This window comes from Lampetra planeri, chromosome 13, assembly GCF_965212315.1.
Source record: "Lampetra planeri chromosome 13, kcLamPlan1.2.h2, whole genome shotgun sequence".
NCBI classification, from domain to species: Eukaryota; Metazoa; Chordata; class Hyperoartia; order Petromyzontiformes; family Petromyzontidae; genus Lampetra; species Lampetra planeri.
This window is the reverse complement of record NC_136119.1, coordinates 9,878,382-9,899,889: the sequence shown is the minus strand read 5'-3', so window position 1 is coordinate 9,899,889 and position 21,508 is coordinate 9,878,382. Positions and strand designations below refer to the sequence as shown.

Below are 21,508 nucleotides of genomic sequence, written 5' to 3'. Positions count from 1 at the left end.
TTACGAGCCTCGAGAAGCAGCTCACGGACGGAGGAAACGCCGGAGAGCTCGCGTACCTCCTGCTGGTGGCCACGGGGCTCCCGTCCCTGCTCCACGCGACGTGCGTCTTCACGAGAGGCCCCTCCACGGGGCACAGCAGCGCGAGGCTGCGCGTGCCGAGCCCCACCACGGCAAGGCCGCCCACGTGCACCGTCACGTCCTTGCTCAGCTCCGTGAGCGCCGAGCGCGCCTGCCGCCGGATGACGCGCGCCGACCCGCCGCGCTTGCCCTCGTGGGCGCCGGGTGGGCGGCGGCCGGGCTGCTGCCTCGACCCCGCCGGCGCCGGCCTCAGCGACGGCCACGACGAGGGAGGCCTGGCCCCGTGGCCCGGCGGCTTGGCCTTCCGTGCGTGTGCGTTCTCCTTCAGCCCCTCCTGCGGCTCCGAGTCGAGGCTCTTGTCCTCGGAGCGCATGCTCGACTCGTTCTCGTCCGCGTCCGCCCACTGCTTCTGCTTCGCCCGCGGCTCCGCGGCCAACTGGGCGATGATCTGCGCGGCGTGCACGTCGCTCAGCTCCGGCAGCTCGAAGTGCTGCGTCAGGTTGCGCATGATCTGCTGCAGCTTCTCCTGGTCGGTGACGTAGGCCCAGGGCACGGAGGGCTCCCTGCCCAGGTGGAGCTCCTCCGCCTCCTCGGAGGAGGAGAGGTTCGAGTCCCTCTCGAGGGATTCGCGCGAGTCACGGCTCTCCATCCTCTCGCGCGTCAGGAGCTTGCTCTCCAGCAGCAGGGACACGATGTGCTGCCGGCTCTTCTCCACGTCGCGCTTGTCCCCTCCTTTCTGCGGCTGCTTGCCGAGCGCGCCGCCCTCGGGTCCCGTCGCCTCGTTGAGCTTTGCCTTCCCGTCGCCGTTGCGCTCCTTGTGCCCGGGCGCCTCCAGGACGCGGCTGTTCTCGCCGATGAGCTTGATGGTGAAGCTCTCGCGCGCCTGCCCGGCCACGCACGTGTACACGCCGATGTCGTCGGGCTGCAGGCAGCGGATCTTGAGGCAGCCCCAGCGCGTGACGCTGTGGCGGTCGGACTCGGCGAGCGAGCGGCCGTCCTTCTCCCAGCGGACGCGCGAGTGTTGGAACCGCGCCACGGGGCACTTGAGCACCACCATGCTCTTGGGGAAGAGGTACGCCGTGCCCCCCACGGGAAACGCCAGCAGGTTCTCCCAGGGCGACGGGATGTAGATCCGACGCACCCCCAGGATCTGCGGCCCCCCGTTTGCGGACGATCCACCTTTCCAAATGGGTTTGGTCTTGCCGTCCTTCAGGTTCATCTCTGCGGGAGGGACGTGACACATGGCGGCATTGTGATGGCGTGGTTAAACTGCCCGAATCAAAGTCGGAATACGCAAGGTCTCCAAATGTCAGTTTGCATCGATTCAGTCCGTCGTCTTTGCAGGGTTGATCAAGCAAGGAACACTTTGCGATACATGGAGTAGTGGTTGTCCGATATGGAGACTGGCCTTTCCCAAAGGAATTTCAAATTTCCATCAAGGAAAACAAGAATGTATACGTCTGATCTACTTTACAAACTATGATTAATCTGTTGGCCAACGGGCCCTCAGGGTTGTCATAGTTGGAGACTCATAGCATGGATGACGCAAACGCATTTCGTTCTCATAAGGGCTCATCAGTGAGCCATGCCAAGATACGAACTGTCACAAACACCATCTGTGTTACAGGAGAAGAAGCAACAAAGAATCTCCACGGTCGCTTAGAAATGCATTGCCTTGTAATATAGTTTTAAAGTCACCCGCAAGATACCAGCAGTCCCTTACATTTTTATAAATTGCAAGTCGCACTTTAAGATACCGACAGCCTCCTGTATTGTTGAACAGTCGAAGTTGTTTGTATCCTATGATACCAGCGGACCCGCGCTTTGTGATAACAGCGGCAGAGACTTGTACGAAAGGCGAGGGAAGGTCTCTTTTTGTATACATTGCAAAAAGAACTGGATGTCCCGAGCGTTGATGGATGTCCCGAGCGAAGTACGCACTGTTGCAGGGTGGCAGGGTACACGCACGGCTGGCCAGTAGCTTAGGAAGTGACGAGCACTGAGAGGCGTTGGCCACGGACGTGACCTCCGCTGCTGCTGTGGAGAACTGGCAGCTCACATCCCTGTGCTGTGTGCCAGTGCCACAGCTTCCCAAACACTGCAAGATAAGACACACACACACACAAAGACAGAGATTACACCCCCCCCCACATAGAGCATTGAACAGAATGATCGTGGGGTGGGGGGGCAAATGTTGTTCGAGCACCCACATACGAAGGCCGGCCTGACCTGATGCACGAGGGGCGGTGTGGCCAGAACACCTCCGGCCTGCCCACCTTTGTCTCCCCCACCCCAGCGAGGATGTTTACACACCACATTAGGTACACGCTTGCTTTAAGGCTAAGTGCCAACACAGTTTCCCTGATGTGTGTTTATTTTAAAAGTGAACGTTGCAAAAAAGCTGCCCGAAGGCCGAAGCAGAAAGTGACGGTGGTTGTTGAACGTGTAATGGATAAGAACGAACACGTATCTTGAATCGAGTAATGGTTAAATAAATAACACGGGAAAGAGAAGATTGGAAGGGATTCGTTACAAAAGGGACGGTGCAAGGGAAGTAGCAGAGAGGCTTTGGTGCGCCCACCCACTGTGTGGTGGTGGGCGGCTTAACTCGGTATCGGTGAGCGTGGCAGTAGACCTAAACCTCAGCATGGCCAAAACAAAATCATCGAGTGGAGTTCACGGGAACGGTGACCTGGGTTACAGGTGTGAGGGGGTGACTGAACGTGAGTGAGTGACGGGGCGATTTGTTTACCTTTCTTATAATTTGCACTCCTCTTTGTGTTTTTTGTATTGTTTGTTGTTGTTGTACCGTTCTGACCCACCCTTTACAGGCCATCTGTGAAAAAGAGCTTCATAGCTCATCGGATTCCTCTCGTGTAACTATATATCCTGATGATGATTCTGAACCGGTGAGCGACAGGTCGTCAGTCGCCCCAACTGCTCTACGCCGAATTCCATCAAGTGCAGCAGGGAGGTAAGGAACTACGGCAACGCTATCCCAGATATGCCGATAGTTTTTCAAACTCTGGCCAAATGTGCGCTGTGATGACGGCGGCGAGCAGTGCGCGTTCGCACACGTGTGCTCGAGTGTGTGCTCGAGTGCGTGTTCGCACACGTGTGCTCGCGTACCTGGCCCCACTCGGAGGCCACCCATTCGGCAGGGCACTCGCTCTGGCCGCCGCACGCCTGCTGAGCGAGCGGCCTGCTGTCGGGACACAGCTGCTCGTCCACGTCCCTCGAGCTGCCGTCGGCCAGCAGCCGGCGGCAGCGCAGGCTCCGGGACTGCACACCGCTGCTGCCGCACGTGCGCGAGCACTGGGGCACGCGCCACGTGCCAGCGCCAGCGCGGCACACAAAAGACAAACACAAACATCCACCGTGCGCGCCTTGAACAGACAGTTGGGCGGAAAATGTGCTATTAGCGCACGAGACGACAGCAATTTGAACGTATGGAATTTGAACTTATATACCTTTGTCTATCTTCTTGGTTCTTTCGGTAAAGTCACGTAGAATAGAAATAATAAATTAATAATAAAACATAATAATTATTATGTTTTATTTTTATAATAAAATAATAAAAATAAAACATAATAATTATTATGTTTAAAACATAATAATTATTATGTTTAATTTTTCTTATTTTCTTATTTCCATTCTACGTGACTTTACCGAAAGAACCAAGAAGATGAATCCCTGCAGTCACGAAAGCTTTAAATCGAAATCTATTTAACATATTTATTTTGAGTCATTTATATACCTTTCCTATACTTTGCACTCTAATCGTTTTTGTTTTATTGTTTGCTGTTGTAACTTTCTGACCCACCCTGACTGAAAATTTGTGAAAAAGAACTTCATAGCTCATCGGATTTCTCCAGGATAAATATTCTGATTCTGAGCGGGTGGGTGGACAGCACCACGCCCGGCCGCTTTTGTCTCCCATGTTTACACACCGCACCAGGTACTAATTTGAGGCTGAGTCGATCTAGGAGAGGCCCAAGATTGGTGAGAAATAATCATCACTGGCGTTGGATGTTGAGCGGGAATCGAACTCGTGTCGCCGGGTTCATAGTGCAGCAGACAAACCCGCTAGACTACCACTCCCCACAAAGAAATTCGCGCACACATTATGTTAAAATTAGGGTTTATGAATAATATGATTCATAAGTCTACGAAAAGTAATAATGACATTACCTACAGACTATTGCATGGTCGTCTAAAATCGATAATATACACATATGAGCATGTTATTTATTTTCCTGCCTTTACAGCTTCCTTGGCGATCAAGGAAATCTTTTCGAAACATATTTCACCACGTGTAAACCCTTGCACATATTAAAACGATCTTGGTTTTCGATAAAAAAAAAAATTCCTAAAACGAATCCACAAACCTGCTGGAATAAAAACGAAAAAAAAGGTGAATTTTAACACCCGGGTCTGGACTCAATGTCTCATATGCGGCCACATTTGTTTTTCTCTGTGCAATGACGGCAACACTGAAGTGAAAACAATTTCCACCACCGAAAGAACAACAGCCGCCCATTGCTTCTCACTGCGGTCGTCATAACCGTAACGTCCATGGGACCTTTTTGCCAGGATCAAAAATTATGGAAAAATAAGAAATGAGTTTTACCCTCTATGTTTGCATTTTTTGCCACAAGTATGCGCAGTTAACACAGACTTCAAAACTGTAATAATGGCCGAGGCGGGCCATCTGCTTCACAGCAGACGTTCAAGATGCCCTGACGTCATTCGCAAGAGGAGGCCGTTGTGTGTCGGTGTCAGGGTCCACATTTTCCAAACTTAAAACATTACTCCGCAAATTGCTCAATTGGGATTGCGCATTGCAATCAGCACCCACAACTTACAGACTGATGCCCCAGGGGCACTCTTGGGGATGACACTATCCTGGCTTCTTCAACTTTCACCCGGTTAAACAAAATAAACTTGACTCGGGCCACATCGGCAGAGGTCAGCCCTTTGCAGTAAGGCCCTATTGTTAAAATGCTTCATCACTGCGAATTTGATCAGCTTATCATCCGGCCGATCTCTGTTATGGTGTGTCTTCAGGAACTGCGTCTGTGCTGGTGACCAGACGACGCTTCACTCATCTGCTCAAGTATCGTCTGCTAGAGGAGCCATGCACAGCTGATGACTTAGGCACCGCTTCTGACCGAGCAGGGTGGCCTGTGCCTGAAACTTCCACCAGCATCAGAGGAACAGCAATGAAGCTAGAGTCTGGCCCACTTTCCTTGGCCGGGAATCAAACCTAGGTTGCTGGTTTCATAGCGCGACGCGCTAAACAGTGCTCCACTAATGACCGCAGAAAACGAGGATAAACTATTGAGATTTTTTTTATTTTACCAGGCAAGGCCCACTGAGCTACATAGCGTTTTTCAGAAGCGACCTGGCCACAAATGATAGTGAAACGAAGTGGCTTATCATGTGCAAATTTACACCAGTCAAATACTCTGAACGCATGATGTTGATTCTAAACCCGGAGGACCCGGTGTAAAATCCACGCGAACACGGGGAAAAGAGACACGCAAACACCAAATATACAACAGGCGTCAGGGTCGGAATCAAACCCGCAACCTCCTGCATACCCGGCGAGGGAATTAACATCCCGCCATCGCGGCGCCGCTGAGACGTTAATGATGACACATTCAAAACAGGGCCTGGCACCCAACGCAAGCGCGCCAAGAGGAAGAAGCTTTGCTCGCCAAACGTTGTCGGTTCCCCTAAAAACATGGGGCAGGGCGCGCGCCGCCGTGGTGTGCACGCGGCCGTGGCAACGCCGTGGTGCAGCCGCATACCGAGGCGGTTGCGAGCGCGGCCGGCGTTGAACGAAAGCGCAGGGCTACGTGCGCGCCGTGGACACACACCGGGGCTCCTGGGGACTTTTCATCAGTGGGAAAGGTGCGGAGGCTTCCCCACCCCACTGCTGACAGTAACTGCCGCCACTTGGGTGTCGGGAGTTTGACCCTGACACAGACGGCATCTGGCACTAATTATGATGATGTCTCTGTGTGTGTGTGAAATACGTGGTGCTGTCACGTGCATCAAACAGAAGCCGGCATCCGAGTGCTTTCAGCGATCGTCGAGAATTGTAATTGGAAATGTGTTTTGTTTGTTTGTTAATTCACTGCATTAAGAAAATAACAGCATTCAGTGTGTCTTGGTGATTCGTGCAACAAGGCTGGATTAAGTTTGATGGGGGGGCTCAGAGCGGTTTTAGGTCTGGGGGTCCCTATTTGCCGATAAAATTCCTTCCCTTTACTCACATGCCCGATGCCAAACACCATGGTCATTTCAGTTCCAGTTTTAAACGTGATACGCAGATTGTTCATATTAGACGACAGTTACATCGAAAATAACTATTTTAATTCCGGCACATAACTGGTAGTGATACGCAACACGATGCTATTCCTTCAATGATCAAATTACGAACAGGATATTCATAGGGCTACAGTACAGCAAGCAGGATACGTGTTATTGGGGCCCCTCGACATTCTAGGCCCCCAGCTGTGACCTCTAAAGATCCTGCGTTAACCTGGCCATGCCGCGTATCACCATCAGCTGCCCTGAGTCAGTGGGATATATCTACTGGTTCCCATAGAGTGGGGAGCAGCCTCGAGTTCATCACAGTATAGGACTTTTATCAAGCAGTGGATCGTGAAAACTATCAATAAATAACGATGTTCCATTACTTATATAAACCTCAATTAAGTACAAGGTTATTTTTTTTAAAAGAACATCTTGCCAATGAGTTTGTTGTGTGTTTTGATTGTACAGAAGAAAATCACCAATTGGAGTATCCAGTATGTTGCAAGTGGTGCTAGAATATCATCACTTGCTGTACTTCCTCATAATTGCCACTTCTTAGCCCTGCAAGTTGGGTGTCTTGTGCCATCTCCGAAGTACTGCATTGCAGCCGTGCACTACCGTGCCACGCACAGCACGACACGGATATCATACAACGGATGGACACACTTCATAAAACACATCCGCTATTGCCACATTAACGGCTGTCACAATCTGCGCGCAACCACAAATACAAGTTTCATTTTCCAACTCCTCCGTCCAACGTGCCCTCCCACAGCGAGCCGTCGAGCCGTGCGTGCGCGCGCCGATCGGAACAGATACCAGTTCCCATGAAACGTAACATCTGGCGCAGACTCGTGCATCATGACTGGCAGCTTCAGAGTGTCGACTGAAGGGGCATTAACCCCCGGCCCCAGGGGGCAGGAAACACCTGGGCCCGTCCAGCTTCACAGCCCGGGCCCTCCCCCCCCTACGCACATCCCCAGGGTCCGCGCGGTTTACTCTCTCAAGCGGAATGACCACGCGTAATAAAGGGCACGCGCCACGCCTCTCGCTCGCTTTGGGAAAGGCTTTGCATTAGAGGGGAGCCCCACGCGAATTTGTGTCAATGTCCGCCGAAGTATTCACTCGCTACTTTGCTCGGGGGGGGGGGGGGGGTGGAGGGTACAAAAAAGCAAAAACGGATTTGCTCCCACTCGCAAAATGACAAAGATGAATTATCTCTCGTTGACAGCCTTGCCGATCACAACGGCAAGTTCAGTTAGCGAGCAACACGTGGGGGTCTGGCGCGAGGGGGCTCACGTGGCCAGCCTCTCCACTGCCGAGGCTGAGATACTTTGTCACGTCACTCGTTTAGGGCTGACGTGACCTAGGGGATAGTCAGGACAGGTTCCGATGCAAGCTGCCCACCGGTGTTATCCGTGGCTGAGCATTGAACCGAGATTCCTGGGGATTGCAGCACAGGTTGTGAACCGATGTGTATTGCACTGATTTAATTGCCATGTCATGCAATTTACGTTAGTGTATGTGACCTTTCTAATGACTAGCTGCTCACACAGCCTAATTCTGATTTCGAGATGTAGCAATTAAATATAAGAAAAATGAACACCTGAATTAATACGCTTGACACATCAAACAAATTGTTGCAAATCAATCCCGCTTCAAAATGGTCAAACTCTTTCTGCGCGGTAGCTAATTCGCTATCCAATGTGCGAACCGGCATATTAGCAACGAGATTAATGCCAATCTAGATTTGAAGCTTTCGTGACTGCAGGAATCCATACTCTTTGGTTCTTTCAGAAAAGTGATGTAGATAGAAAAAAAAATTGATCCCGACATTTCGATCACAAACACAGCAAGAAAACTGCTGAGGTTCAGCAGTTCTCCTGTTGTGTGTCTCACCTGATGACGATTGCCTGTGTTGCGATCGAAATGTCGTGATCAATTTTTTTTTCTATCTACGTGACTTTACCAAAAGGATATTAATGCCACTCAACAAACGCGAGCATTTTGAAATTGTGAACAAAATTCACGTGCAAAAAAAAAGTAATAAAGCACCGTGAAACAAATAAAAACAAACACTGGGGCCAGTTTCACAAAAACAAGATTTCAAGCCAATTTCCTAAGAGCAACGAAGTACAACACATTCTTTCATAGCCGCAGGTTACAGAACACCTTTGGGGATAACTTAGAGAAGAAGAAAAAATAGTGTGTAAGAAAAAACACAACAAAGCCACCTTGTTGTGTTTATACCAAACCCCTTACATTTGTGGAGTGTAATAGATACGCAGCAGGGCTAAATTAAGGAAACAGGGGGCCCTGGTTACTTGGTATATCTAGCTGGGTGGCGATGTGGCCGCATGCTGGTCAGGAATTAGACTCAGTCCATTATGGAAGTAAAATATGTACTACTTTGTAGGACTTTAGCAGCGGTTGTCCTCTGGAGACACTGGCATCATCCACAGGAATGGTAGAACTTTTACCTGTGGCTCAAGGTAACCAATGGGAGATGACCACCACATCATGTGAACACCGAGACACTTTCACTTTGTTGACGTTAAGCAATCACAGTCCCAACGCGTCCCTTACAAGCGGGACGTAGAGTGGGAAGGGGGTAGAAGCACATACAAATGCATCGCCATTAAGATACTGACAACGAACGAAAACTGCAACTTATAATGTCCCGGGAACACTCAAAGACTTTTCCCAGGGACGCTATCTCCAACCAACACAGAACCGCCGGTCGCGCGGACAAGCGGGCACGGCGCAAGCCGCGTCGCCGCGTCACTCACGGGCTGCCAGTCGCGAGCGTGCCACGCCGGCGGGCAGTCGCTGCGCGCACACGGCTCCACGTCCGGCGGTCGCGGCCCGGTGCAGTCGGCGGCTCGCTGGCGCTCCTCCGAGCCGTCGGCCTCGCGAGACACGGTGCGAGCGCAGCCCACGCTCCGCGCGCGCAGCCCGGCGCCGCAGCTCGCCGAGCACGCGCCCCACTCGCTCGTCTCCCACCTGCGGCCAAGGGGAGATGCGCCAAGGGGGGGGGGGGGGGGGGGGTTAGGTCACGGAGCGAACGCGAGAAAACACGCGCGAAGCGTTGGCGCGGCAAGGTTGAAAAGTTTCCGTGCAACGTCGTTGCGGTTGCCCGCGGCTCTCCGATGGGTTTTCGGGTCGTGCCGCGTTGTTCGGTCGGCGCGATGTTTGACGGTGCAAAGTTTGCCTCGCCAGCACGTGGAGTGGAACGTCAGACAGCGTGCCGGGCAAAAACGCCGTGGTGCAACCCAAAAAAAACCCATCGAAGAACTATGCCGGACACGACCTGAACTGAAGAAGTTCCTGCAGAAGCTGCCAGCACGAGGAGTGAAACAGTGTGGACATCAAACAGTATGACCAACACTTGCTACAACCTGACATCACATTTCTAGAGCAGTGGCGCAACTGATGACACAGGCCGCAGCAGTCCAGGCACTGGGCTTTGCAGGGACATGGTGGGGGGGGGGTAGGGAATTATACAAGGGGGCCCAAATAATTATTTGGACCAGGGCAATGCCAACCTTGCTATGTCACTGAAATAAATTCCAGCAAAGTGAACATTTCTTCGTTGGGGCGGTGTGCTCATATCTCTTGAGCCAGCGGTGGAATTTCCACGTTCTCTTGGTGGAGTTTAGTCTTTCCCCAGGAGAATCGCTGCTAATTTTCAACAAAGTTGAGGGATGATGCTGGCGCAGCATAATCTGTACACAATCTACAGGTGTTTACACCGATATATGAACGCTTGTAATGCTACTGACAATTTCCACCATCCCTCTGGTACGGATAAGGTGAGAACAACTTAATCGGCCATCGACAGTGATCTTCCACTGTTGAGAACCAATGGCCCCACCATAGAAATGTGGAATTTCCACCACTGGAGCAGAGCCAACAATAGAGATGTCCAATGCTCATGCGAACAAAGAGGTATTTTGACCACCGAATATAAGAATTCATGGGAAATAAACACAGCATACAATTATTCAATGAATACTGTGGAATAGGCTAGTCGTCGTAAAGAAAGATGGCTAAGCCAAATCAATATCCTGCAATGAATGAAAAAAACACGAATCTTTATATCTTGTATCAATGAATCTATATGCACATGTATACATGAATACACAAACATCATGTTAATATTCAATATAATTTCATATCATATGACACGAGCAACCGCTAATGCACAATATATCCTGCGGATGCATTTTACCGATGAAATACATTTCTTCAACTTCAAGAATCTACGTACGTATGAACGTTGAACTTTTTTAGCGCCGTACGTATCCAACCGTGCTAAACGGAGGCTCCCGTTGCGCGTTGTTATGGTCGTTATTTGTCGGTCTGCCCCATCACAGTATAATGGCCCTGCAGGAGACATCACTTCAGCAAGGGGCCAACCAAAACAAGCTGGAAATGATCAGCAGCGTTTAGAGGTAAAGTGTAGCCACTGACAAATGGCGCTGTCTTATGTTTGCAAAAGAAAACACGTGTGAGAAAGCGGATGCTTTTGAGGAGGGTAGAAAAAGGCAGTTGTACTGATTCCTTCCCATTGTCAGTGTTAATGCTGATTGGTGTGAGTCCAGGAAGGCTGCGTGGAGACCGATGACACGGTTGACTGCGACAAGAAAAAAGCATTCGGCAGATGGACGCACTGCACTTTGTCAGTGAGCAATCCTCGCTACCGTGACAGCGCGTCCGAGCTACTTGCCAACGCGACAGGAGCGCACAATTACTGTTGGAAAGGCCAAGAGTGTGTAGTCAAGCACGCTTCAAGTTGCGACGTGCGCAGACAGCACGAGCCAATCCCCCAAACCCCCCCCCCCACCTCCATTCCTTAATATTGCTGGCCCGATACGGCAGTGCAACACTGCACCTAACTGTAGGCAAGACCCTGGGGTTTAACTCCGGTGCGGTGGCGGCCCATGCTTAGTAACATAGTGCTAGTGCTTCGCAGCCAGGCCTGGATGATCACGAAGGCAGAGACAGCCATGCACGAGTTGCCAAACTATCAGTGCTGTACGGTGGCCACTAGATGGTAGAACGGCCTCTGGGTTCATGACCTGTTTGAGTGGATTTTATGTGGTTTCTTGTCTGTGCAGGTTTTCTCTTGAAGCTCCAGATTCGAACAAAGACGGTCACCGCATCACGCGCTTTCAGATTCGCTTCTGTGGCCGTCTGGAACGCTCTTCCGTCCGACGTTAGGAAGCCACTGGAGCTAGGCACTTGACATCCAGACTGAACACTAATTTCTTGAGAACTGGTGTATTTGTTCAGTCGGTTGCAAAATAAGTTCAAAATACATAAAAACAAATTCCCCAAGAAAATAACAGTACTAAAGTAATTGGCTCAATATCCTGGGACAAGACACTCTTGAAAAAGTAGAAAAATTCAGTGAAGCTAATAAAGGGCTATTATTAAAATAATATTCAATACAACTTATGTCTTCTATAATACATGAAACGCAGCATCTATTCGTGGATCGAACAAGGAAAACAAATCTGTACAGTATTTAAGAACCTATCAATAACAGCTGAATCAGAACCTGTGTGTGTGCGTGTATGAGGTGTTGTCAACAATCAATGTTTATATTTCGTTATGAAAATGTGTTGTCACATTGGTAATACAATGGTTGTTGGTGATTTGGCTTTATACATGTAAGAATTTGGTTCCACGCCGCTGCAGAATATTAAATGTTAAAATGTCTCCGCCAAGTATTTTTGTAAGGAAGTCTAACCTGGGCCAAATGTGCATCAACTATGATTTTCTTTTTTTAAATCGTAAAATGTAGAAGGTAGATTTTAGACAGATTATTGGAAAGAATAATGGTACAAATACTTACGTGATTACATATATGAATACGGACAAGAAATTTGTACAATTTCCTAAAGAGTGGATCATTCATAAATGCTCAGCCTATGCTGACACTTTCCTTCCTAGTTCCGACCCACACAGGGTTCATGTTCCCAGGTTTGACCTCTGGCTTCAAAAAAAGGCAGAAAACCCACAGACGAGGAGCTCAGAGAGTGTCCCATTTCCCAAGTGACTGATGGACAGGGCAACTCTTGAGCAGCGTCTGAGTGTGGGGTCACACTGCACTATTTCCATTACTATCTGACCCCAAGCGACCCATAGCCAAGAGGGTATGGCCCACCAGCAGATTAAAGTGAAACGTGAGCAAATCCTGAGCCCGCTCGACGGCAGTCACTACCAGGTGGTCGTGCCCTCGCAGGAAACGCAGGGCCTTGCAATTAGGGCCAAGAAAAGTCACCGTGGTAATTGGAAAAACAGAATACTTCCATTATAGGCAACAAGAGTTAACTAGGGCAAGGCCCTGCTATGATCGAAGTCAAGGAAAGTCCAGCCAACCATTGGATAAGCTCACCCTTCCCATCATAGTCTAGGTGATTTGAAGCCTCGGATGAAAAATGTACAACATTCCGGTTATTAGACTAATGGCTTGGAAGTGCACAACATTTCCATATTGGGCCTCTGGCTACTGGAGCGACTGCAATGCCGTTTCCCAGTTTGGGAGGTCCCAGGCCATCATCATTTTGGGCTCCCTTCCTGCAGGCCGTGCCAAGACAGTGTTATGAAGCGCACCTGCACAAATACCCGACTCCACTCCATCTTAAACGACCGCTTGTTGTGCTTTTATGACAGAATGCAATTAGCCGAGTGTGTTCTCTGCTGCATTAACCCAATCAACAATGCAACATGCGCTCCGCTCACAAGTGCTTTAAAAAAAGGTTCGCAATTCCAAGAGGATTCTGCAAGAGTTTTAAAGCACTTCTTTCAGCCATACGAACTCATTCAACTCATAATAGGACCCAATAGAATTGTCTTTAAATAAGACGTCCTGTCGGGTTTTTTTTTAGTAGTATGGCCAAGAAAAATGCGAACCATGGTTAAAACGAAACATTAATGTAAATGGAGATGTGTGTTATTGAACAACATACAACTATATGCACTTTAACAACTGATGATGAAATAATCCAATTACAGCACTTTGAGGGATCATAAGAGATGAATATTAGCGCAGTTGGCTAATGTCAAAGGGCAAACTGGAAAAACACAAATGTAAGTCACAAGTCGTATTCATATATCGCTGATGGGCTCTGTAATGGGTTGAACACCTGTGAGTAACGGACCACATTCACGTCGATATGGTCTTCTCATCAACACAACGACGCACGTGAACATTTGCCACAATTGTACCTCAATATGTTAAATGTATAACGCATACGTGCACACGCATACATATGAAGTGAAGTGCCATCTGTCCAGTGCGGGTATATTCAGACAAAATAGACACAAAGCTGACCTCTTCATGCTCATCGACTGCCGAGGCATAGGTGTTTGCTTGTGAACACCTGCCAAGGCCAGCATGCTATATACGAGAAGTTGGCGTGCGTTGTGATCCAACTTTGTTTCCCCAGTCCTGATGTTTACGTGCTCCACACAGGGTACAGATTTACGTCTGAGTCGACCCAGAGGAGTCCCACAAAAGGTTCAGATACTAATTGCCAGCGACTTTGTTCGTGGCTGTGAATTGAACCCATCTTGTTAGGATTATAGTCGCAACACGATAACCACGACATTGACCAAGCAACAACTACCCACGATTCACCAATAGGTGGTGGTGATGTCACCACCACAGAGCTTGTACCAGGAGTCTATGTGAAGCGTCAATGGATTGTTGGCAGGTCTCAGACAATAAAGGCAAGTGCAATACCTACACTCCCACTGTGTTATCTTGCTATGTTTTAGCCGCTGGCTCTATGCTCAGTGCCGTGAGCATCGCCCCACTCCTGCTGCTGCTCCTGCCCCTGGAGTGCAGCTGCCCCTCCGAATGCCCATTAGCTTCTTTCACAGAGGCCTCGTCCACAGAGGCCGATCTTGACGTCGCTGGTTACCAGTCGTTGGCATCTCCACTTAAATCTGTACAGCCTCATCTCTTCTCAAGCCAGTGCCACACCCTTGCAGTTCCCTCAATCTAGCCAAAAGAGAAGGTGCTCGAGCATGCAGTCACTTGTCACGTGGCCTGCATGGCTCAACCAATGAAACAGAGCAGTACATTTGGCTGTGACGGTCCCACCTGAAGACGGAGACTTGTGTTGCCTCCGAAACGTCGTGATTTAATTAAGTTATTTTCATGTTTTTTTTTACCTACGTGACTTTACCGAAAAAACCTAAGAGTATGAATCCTTGCAGTCACGAAAGCTTCAAATCTAGAACCTGCTGGAGGAGCTCACTGATGGGGCCATGTCTAGGATCAGTGATCTTACAAGACAATCCATCCTGGCTAAGCACAACTGGAGTAAAATTGGGAAAAATAATATGAATAAAGCATTTCTGCCAAAATGAGCGGATGAATAACGTGCATATTGAACCAGAATATTTAAAAAGCAGCTCAAATAATTCGCAACAACATTTTTTCCAGCTCAACGGATACCAAAGGGAAATATTACTACGAAACTAATCCTGGACATTCACTTCAAATCCTGCTTAATTTTCTATTCTGGGGTAAGCACACACATACGTACAACAAGCCCCAAACATTCCCAAACCAGAGAAGCAAAGAAAAATGTTTGAATTAAGGTGGAAACCGGTACTTAATTTCGTGCAACAAAATAAGCCTGATACGGTGTGAATATTTCAACCATAGCCTGGGGTTATAAATGCAAAGGGGTATTTAAAAAATAGCATTAATTTCCCACGTAATATAGTGGATAATTAAGGTAATGGCACCACGTTTCCTGGCAATTACGGCTACGAGAGGAGAAACAACGATGTGAAGTAGCGCACTAGAAGCACAATCACTCATGCAAAGAAAGGCGGAATTTTTACGGACAGGAATGGATTTGTACCGCTCCAACGAGCCAAGGGGAGCGGTGGCGCAGTGGCTCGTACACCGCGCTCTGAACAGTGACCTGTCATAGAGGCGTTTTTGGGTTAGATTGCGTAAATGTGAATGTGTCGTTAAACCCGCCACCATCCACACAGCCAAGTAGTAAAGTTTGTCAAGTAAACACAATGTGTCAATGAGTTACCAGTTCAGCAAGCACACCGGTGTGTGTTGGAGAGTAAACCCACATCGTTTACAATTTAATAGGGTGCTTATTGAACCAGAATATTTAAATAGGTACTCGAATTGTAAATGTTGTGGGTTTCCTCTCCAACACACCGCTGTGCTGAGCTCGTAACTAATTGGCTTATTTTACTTACGCGACAAACCTTACTAATTGGCTGTGTCGGGTGGTGGCGGGTTTGACGACACATTTATAATTACGCAATCTAACTAAAAAAAAACATCTATTATGGATAATATTGGTCGCGAAAGCCTACGTGTTAAACAGTGTCCTAATTTATATTCGTGGCTACGGCTAACATCAGTGAATGAGCAATATATCAACCGGTTCTGGGTTTCCGCGCTCATCAACACGTACTGACCAACGTGGTGAAGTATTCATCAAAGGACCTTAATGGCTCGCACGTCATGGGGAGGATTTCAAGCAGCAGTGGATTGACCAAGCGCTGTAAATTATTTTCAAATGTTTTATTGAATTAACCATTACAGCTTGAGTCTCCATAAAATCAGTTGTGTTAAGCCATTGCTCTGAATACAATGACTGGCAGTTTGAGTGCAACTTACGGTCTATCTCACGTTTGCATCTGACAGCTGAATTGTGAAAAAACTCAAGCAAGCACTTCTTGCCAAGCTGTGTGGAGGTCGTGTTGATTTCTTATCGGCTGCTGCTATTGACGTAAATACCACAGTAGCTCGGCACCAATATAATTATGTTGTGCATTTCAATGAGAGACTGTTTATTATTAAGGAAAGTGCTGAGCATACCATGCTTGAATTGTAAACATAATTTATTTGCCTTCGTTAATGTGTATTTGAATTTTTCTCGAGAAATACATGGCCATTCCCATACTGATGTGCAAGTTTAGACGGGAAAAATGTTTAATCGGGTAAACTACATTATAAACATTTCATTTGGAGCAAGGCTATAACAAATCAAGCGTGTGATGGCCAAGTGAAATTAAATCACAGTGAATTACTAAATTATTTTGAAATGCAGCCAATTTATTTACCACAACACATGGGTGTCAGCAAGTGATGCTTTAAAATGCTACGGTTAAAGCAATACATTGATTTTTACCTTGTTACGAATGAGATAATATCGCACCAAGCACTTTCCAAAACACGTCCTATTTAGCACGCGTCCAAGAAAAACAGTAGTTGGTTACTTTGGCTCCCAAGCTGCACAGAATTCTCCGTGGTAGGAAATGCAATCCCCCACAATCCCCCACGATAAAAGCGCTGAACATTTTTTCGGCCTAATTTTGTTTTGTTGAAGCGTGGAGACATTCCACGTTCGGGGAAATCAGCGCCACCCAATTAAATAATAATTGTGCTTATTTCCAAGTAGATTGCTTTTACCTCTCAACGATATTTTAAGCTATGCTAAATACAGTAGTGCAGATCACCCAAGGGGTTTTGATTTGATTCATATAAAACTGAGTTTTACTTACTATTAATACAATATCCCTGTGAAACCCTGGAATTAATGCAAATGTACTCGACCAATTCACTATGTAACACAATTTTTGTTCCTGGGTACTAAGTGTTATTTTTTGATTGCTTATGCCTGAAAAGTATAGAAAATGGCTATTATTCCCCACAAACTTTGCTTTTCGATCGCAATGCTTACGTCGTAGTTTTCTGTTATTTTAAAAAAAAAATTCTTTGAACCTATCTACGTGACTTTACCGAAAGACCCAAGAATATAATGGACATCTGTCAAAAAGAGCTTCATAGCTCATCGGATTCTTCCTGTCTAAATTAATATTCTGATTCGAATGCCTCCCTCCCATATTATTGTCCTCTTCACATAAAATTGCGTATATCCCCCCACAACTCATTGGCCACGACGGCATTCTGGGAGGGCATCTTATCAGCAGCACTGGTTCACTACTTGCCAACTCTGGATCGGTTTTGATATTCAGTGCCTCATCATCACCAAGCCTGCTTATAAGACCACTATCGATGACCTGGTTCCCCTATATGCCCACCGCCCCCTCTCCCCCACCTCAGGGTGTGCGCATTACCGGGAAGGGCAGGGCAGCGTGTGGCAGGGCCGCTGAATCTGGGGCGGGCGTGCGTCCGCGTCGCACAGCGATTCGTCCGCTGCCTCGCCCGTCTCCTTGTTCACGCAGATCACGATCGCCTCTCGGTTCCCTGTGCGCAGTGGGCAGAGTGAAACAGACACGTTCAATTTCAAGTTCATTTATTAGGTATAGCCCTCTGAGCCATTCGGCTCTTGAATCGGGTGCAACCGCAACAAACAAAAAACAAAAACATGAACAAGAAAACATCTTAAAGTGAATATGTGACTGAGTGCAAACAGAACATCCAAGAAAAGACAGCAAAATATTGCAGAAAAAACACCGTACACCAACGTTGTGTGCAAAAATCCCAGTGGGATGCAAGTCAAACAACAACAACAACCACAAGACAACTTAAATTAAGGCCATCAGTCTTACTCCGTACTACAACAAACAAACATGGCCAAACCAGTAAACTTTTCGAAATCACCAAAATAAAGCAATGAAACAGTGATCATAGGAACTGTGACGGAATTTTCACAATAAACGACAAACAACATGTACTACCAAAACCCTACAGCCATAGCTGGCTGCATGAGTCACTCCACAACAGCAGGAGCATCAATCGGAGTATTATAATTTTTCAAAGCACCTTTAAGATCAGCACACTAAATCAAAACACAGGTCAAACTTTGCAGTCGCAGACGATTACACTCTCGGCTTTTGTACCTATGTACATTGAACTTATTTTGCGCCGTACGTAGCCAACCGTGCCAATCGAAGAACAACAAACTCAACGCAAAAATCTGTTTTATTTTAATTCAGCGTGAGGTTAATTGTGTCTCTACAAATGTGATTGGCGGATTGCCTGCTGTTTTCAGTTGCATCTCCAATGGGGTGTCTGTTTTTTTGCAGGGAATCACTGGGTGAATGTGTGTGACTTTCTAATTGCTTTGCGATGACACGATAAGTAAATTCGGTGTCCGATTAAATTCACTGCTATTATTTTGTGCAGCTCGGAGGACCATGGCTAATTTTGTAGACATACTGGTGAAGTAAAATAAAAATAAAAACCGCTTGGGGTCAGCTAAAGAAGGGGTTTATAATAGTAATACCTTTTAACTTAATGAAAGATATGAGTTAACGTGGAATACTATGGTATTATTCATTCACCTCTTACTAAGTACGGTGGTAGACGCTTTGGAAAGGATTGAGGGGTAGTTGGAGGTGGTTGATGGATCATACAACGTTCATCATGTACATGAGACAACTATCAGTACACAAAGTAGGTTGCTGATTTTTCGGTATGGATTGTTGCATGGCATCCTCTTACGTGCATTCATTTTACGTGAGTTTCTTTTCATATTTTTTTTTTATAACACAAAACAGAATTGACCAAATATTCAAAAGCAGGACCCTCCTGACAAGGATTCTTACGTGTAGTGAAGCTTTCCTGGATAAGAAAAGGTCTTAATTATGAATGTTATTCATTAGAAAACTAAATAATTTTAATCTCGCAAAATTTGAGTCAAATCACATGATAAAATGGGGCACTACCATGCGGGAAATGCAAGAAAAGTGGGTTTGCGTGGGACTCGTTGTTAGAAGGGATGATGTCTGGTAACTAGTGAGTGGCAGCCAAGGAGTGTAACCGCCGTGGAGATGGAGCGGTGACATCCTCTCATGCGCAGGTGCTGGATGGATTGTTATATTGTCGGACTACTGATGATGACGGCAACTTGAGGAGGCCTACATTTTGACTTAAAACTTTCGTGACTGCAGGAATTCATATTCTATGGTTCTTTCGGTAAAGCCACGTGGATAGAAAAAAATAATAAATATAAAGTGATTAATCACTTTATTTTTATTATTATTTAGTATTATAATGTTTTATTATTCTTCTTCTATCTAGGTGACTTTACCGAAAGAACCAATACAAATTTAGGCCTTTTAACATAATCATCATCATGACGATCATGATGATAATGACGTTACAAAGATGGCCCTTGCAGCACACGGCAAGTGGCAACACCGATCACGTGGGCGCAGGATCACCTCCGGCGCAGGAGACGGAGCAGTGCGAGAATCCGCCGTACTCCCAGTCGAAGGCGAGCGCCTCGTCGCCGCCCTGGCCCCGCTCCTCCAACGCCTGCGCCTCCTCGTCCGTCAGGAGGCCGTCGGCCGCCTCGACGCAGGGCCCCAGAGCGCAGGGACGTTCGCTCGCTGGCCGCTCGCCCTCGCACTCGCCGTCCGGCAGCTCCACCACGGAGCGCGAGAACGGCAGCAGCACGCGGCAGCGCACGGCGCGCGTCCGCACGCCCGGCCCGCACGAGCGGCTGCACGGGGACCACGCGTCCGGAGCGAAGCTGCGTGCCGCCGAGACGCCGCCGGGTTAGCGACGCTTTTCGGATCGATCGCTCGCCGTGTGCTGCTGCTGCGGTGATGGCGGTGGTGGTGGTGTAGGAGCACGCTGGGATCGCAATCCGGAGGTTGTCAGTCCCGTCTCTTTAATTCCACACACCTCCCCCACCCACCCCGCTTCTGTCCGCCAACGGGCAGAGGTCGCAACCGGGTACCCAATACCCGTACCCTACCCGATACCCGGCTACCCGTACCCGGCCAGGTACCCGTTTACGACCCTGGTGTGGCCGGGTACGGGTACGGGTAGGCCGTGAGTCACTGGTGAGTAACTGTTTGTCACTAATTTCCCAACGTCTTGTCTCTTCTCACAATTCAAGTTCCTAGAATCAACCCACCCGCGCCTGCAACATGGCTTCATCCCAGAGGTCGCAATCAGGTACCCGATACCCGTACCCTACCCGTACCTGAATAGGGTACGGGGGTAGGGTACGGGTAAGGAATCAAAACCCGTTTGCGACCTCTGCCAACGGGGCAAAGGGCGGGTAATCTCACCTCTTCCCATATGTCTGGTGAGTGTGGACGAGGAGGTGAAATGACCCAAAAGTGGAGGAGGCACTTCCACCAGCAGTGATGTGAGCAAGACATGTGGGGGGGGGGGGGGGGTGGGGGCTGCAACTTCACCTTAACTCTTTAGTGGGGGTTAACGGAGATTGCGCGCCCATAATGAATGCAGAACTGTGCCGTGTCCCAGCCTCGTGCTGCCTGGCTCTCAGCCTCATCTCTTTGGTTCTCTTCGGGTGGCGTGAACTCTCTGACTCGAGTTGAGTTTCTCCAGAAGCGTGCAATGATCTCTAATTGTTACCCACAAAGATGTGTCAAGCACCGGCTCGAGCGAGCCTGCATCTGATTAGCACGGTTGGCTAACGTACGGTGCGAAAAAAGTTCAACATACGTGCGCACATACGAATCCACTTTTGAACACTTGCCACTCGGAGTGCTTTAAACAAGCCTATCTTTGGAGATGTAACTTTTATGGTATTGAAAAAAAGGAGTGAAGCTGATGACACTGACTCAAAACCAGTCTGATGGCAAGCATGTGAACAGCAGCAAGGAGAGGATCCATTCTAAGCCAGCTCGCACAACCACACTGCTTTTTATAAAATTACATTTGATTAAATTTGATTAAATCGAATTCAATTGAATTTCATTAAAGCATGTCAACATGCGCTTATTGCCAAGCTTTGTACGTAATGATGAGTGTTTACCTGCTAAGCTGTATTTGCCAGGCACGGAGGCACGCATGGGTAACCCAGCTGTATAGGTTCCCGGATCACACAGGTTTTATGATGTTTGCTGTAAGACCACTGGAGTTTGGCACCCGAAGGCTACGTGGGATGAGACTGTACGAGTAGATCCTCGTGGTCGGGTGTTGATTGTGCAACAGCTGAAGGATCGAACAGAAGTCACCAATGCTGGCATCATTGCCATTGGCTGCGATGTTGGGCCTTAAGGTGCCCAAGACGTGGCAATACGGCAAGTAGGCTTGCCATCAGCCTGTGATGATATTTGAGAATCAGATGCGGACCACTGCGATGTCAGCCAACTGAGCGGA

General features: G+C 48.1%; 1 protein-coding gene across 1 annotated transcript in view; it reads right to left on the bottom strand.

Moving 5' to 3' along the window:
• The window catches only part of LOC144722154 (ADAMTS-like protein 1), a 54,649-nt gene extending 33,974 nt beyond the window's left edge, over window positions 1-20,675 (bottom strand). The window contains exons 1-7 of the mRNA XM_078600328.1: window positions 20,578-20,675; window positions 19,591-19,901; window positions 17,539-17,668; window positions 9,126-9,405; window positions 3,208-3,393; window positions 2,020-2,176; window positions 57-1,299 (exon numbers count right to left, since the gene is read on the bottom strand). Coding sequence (XP_078456454.1) covers window positions 57-1,299; window positions 2,020-2,176; window positions 3,208-3,393; window positions 9,126-9,405; window positions 17,539-17,668; window positions 19,591-19,901; window positions 20,578-20,675 — 2,405 coding nt within the window. The remainder of the gene's footprint in view (window positions 1-56; window positions 1,300-2,019; window positions 2,177-3,207; window positions 3,394-9,125; window positions 9,406-17,538; window positions 17,669-19,590; window positions 19,902-20,577) is intronic.
• Between the last annotated feature and the right edge of the window lie 833 nt (window positions 20,676-21,508).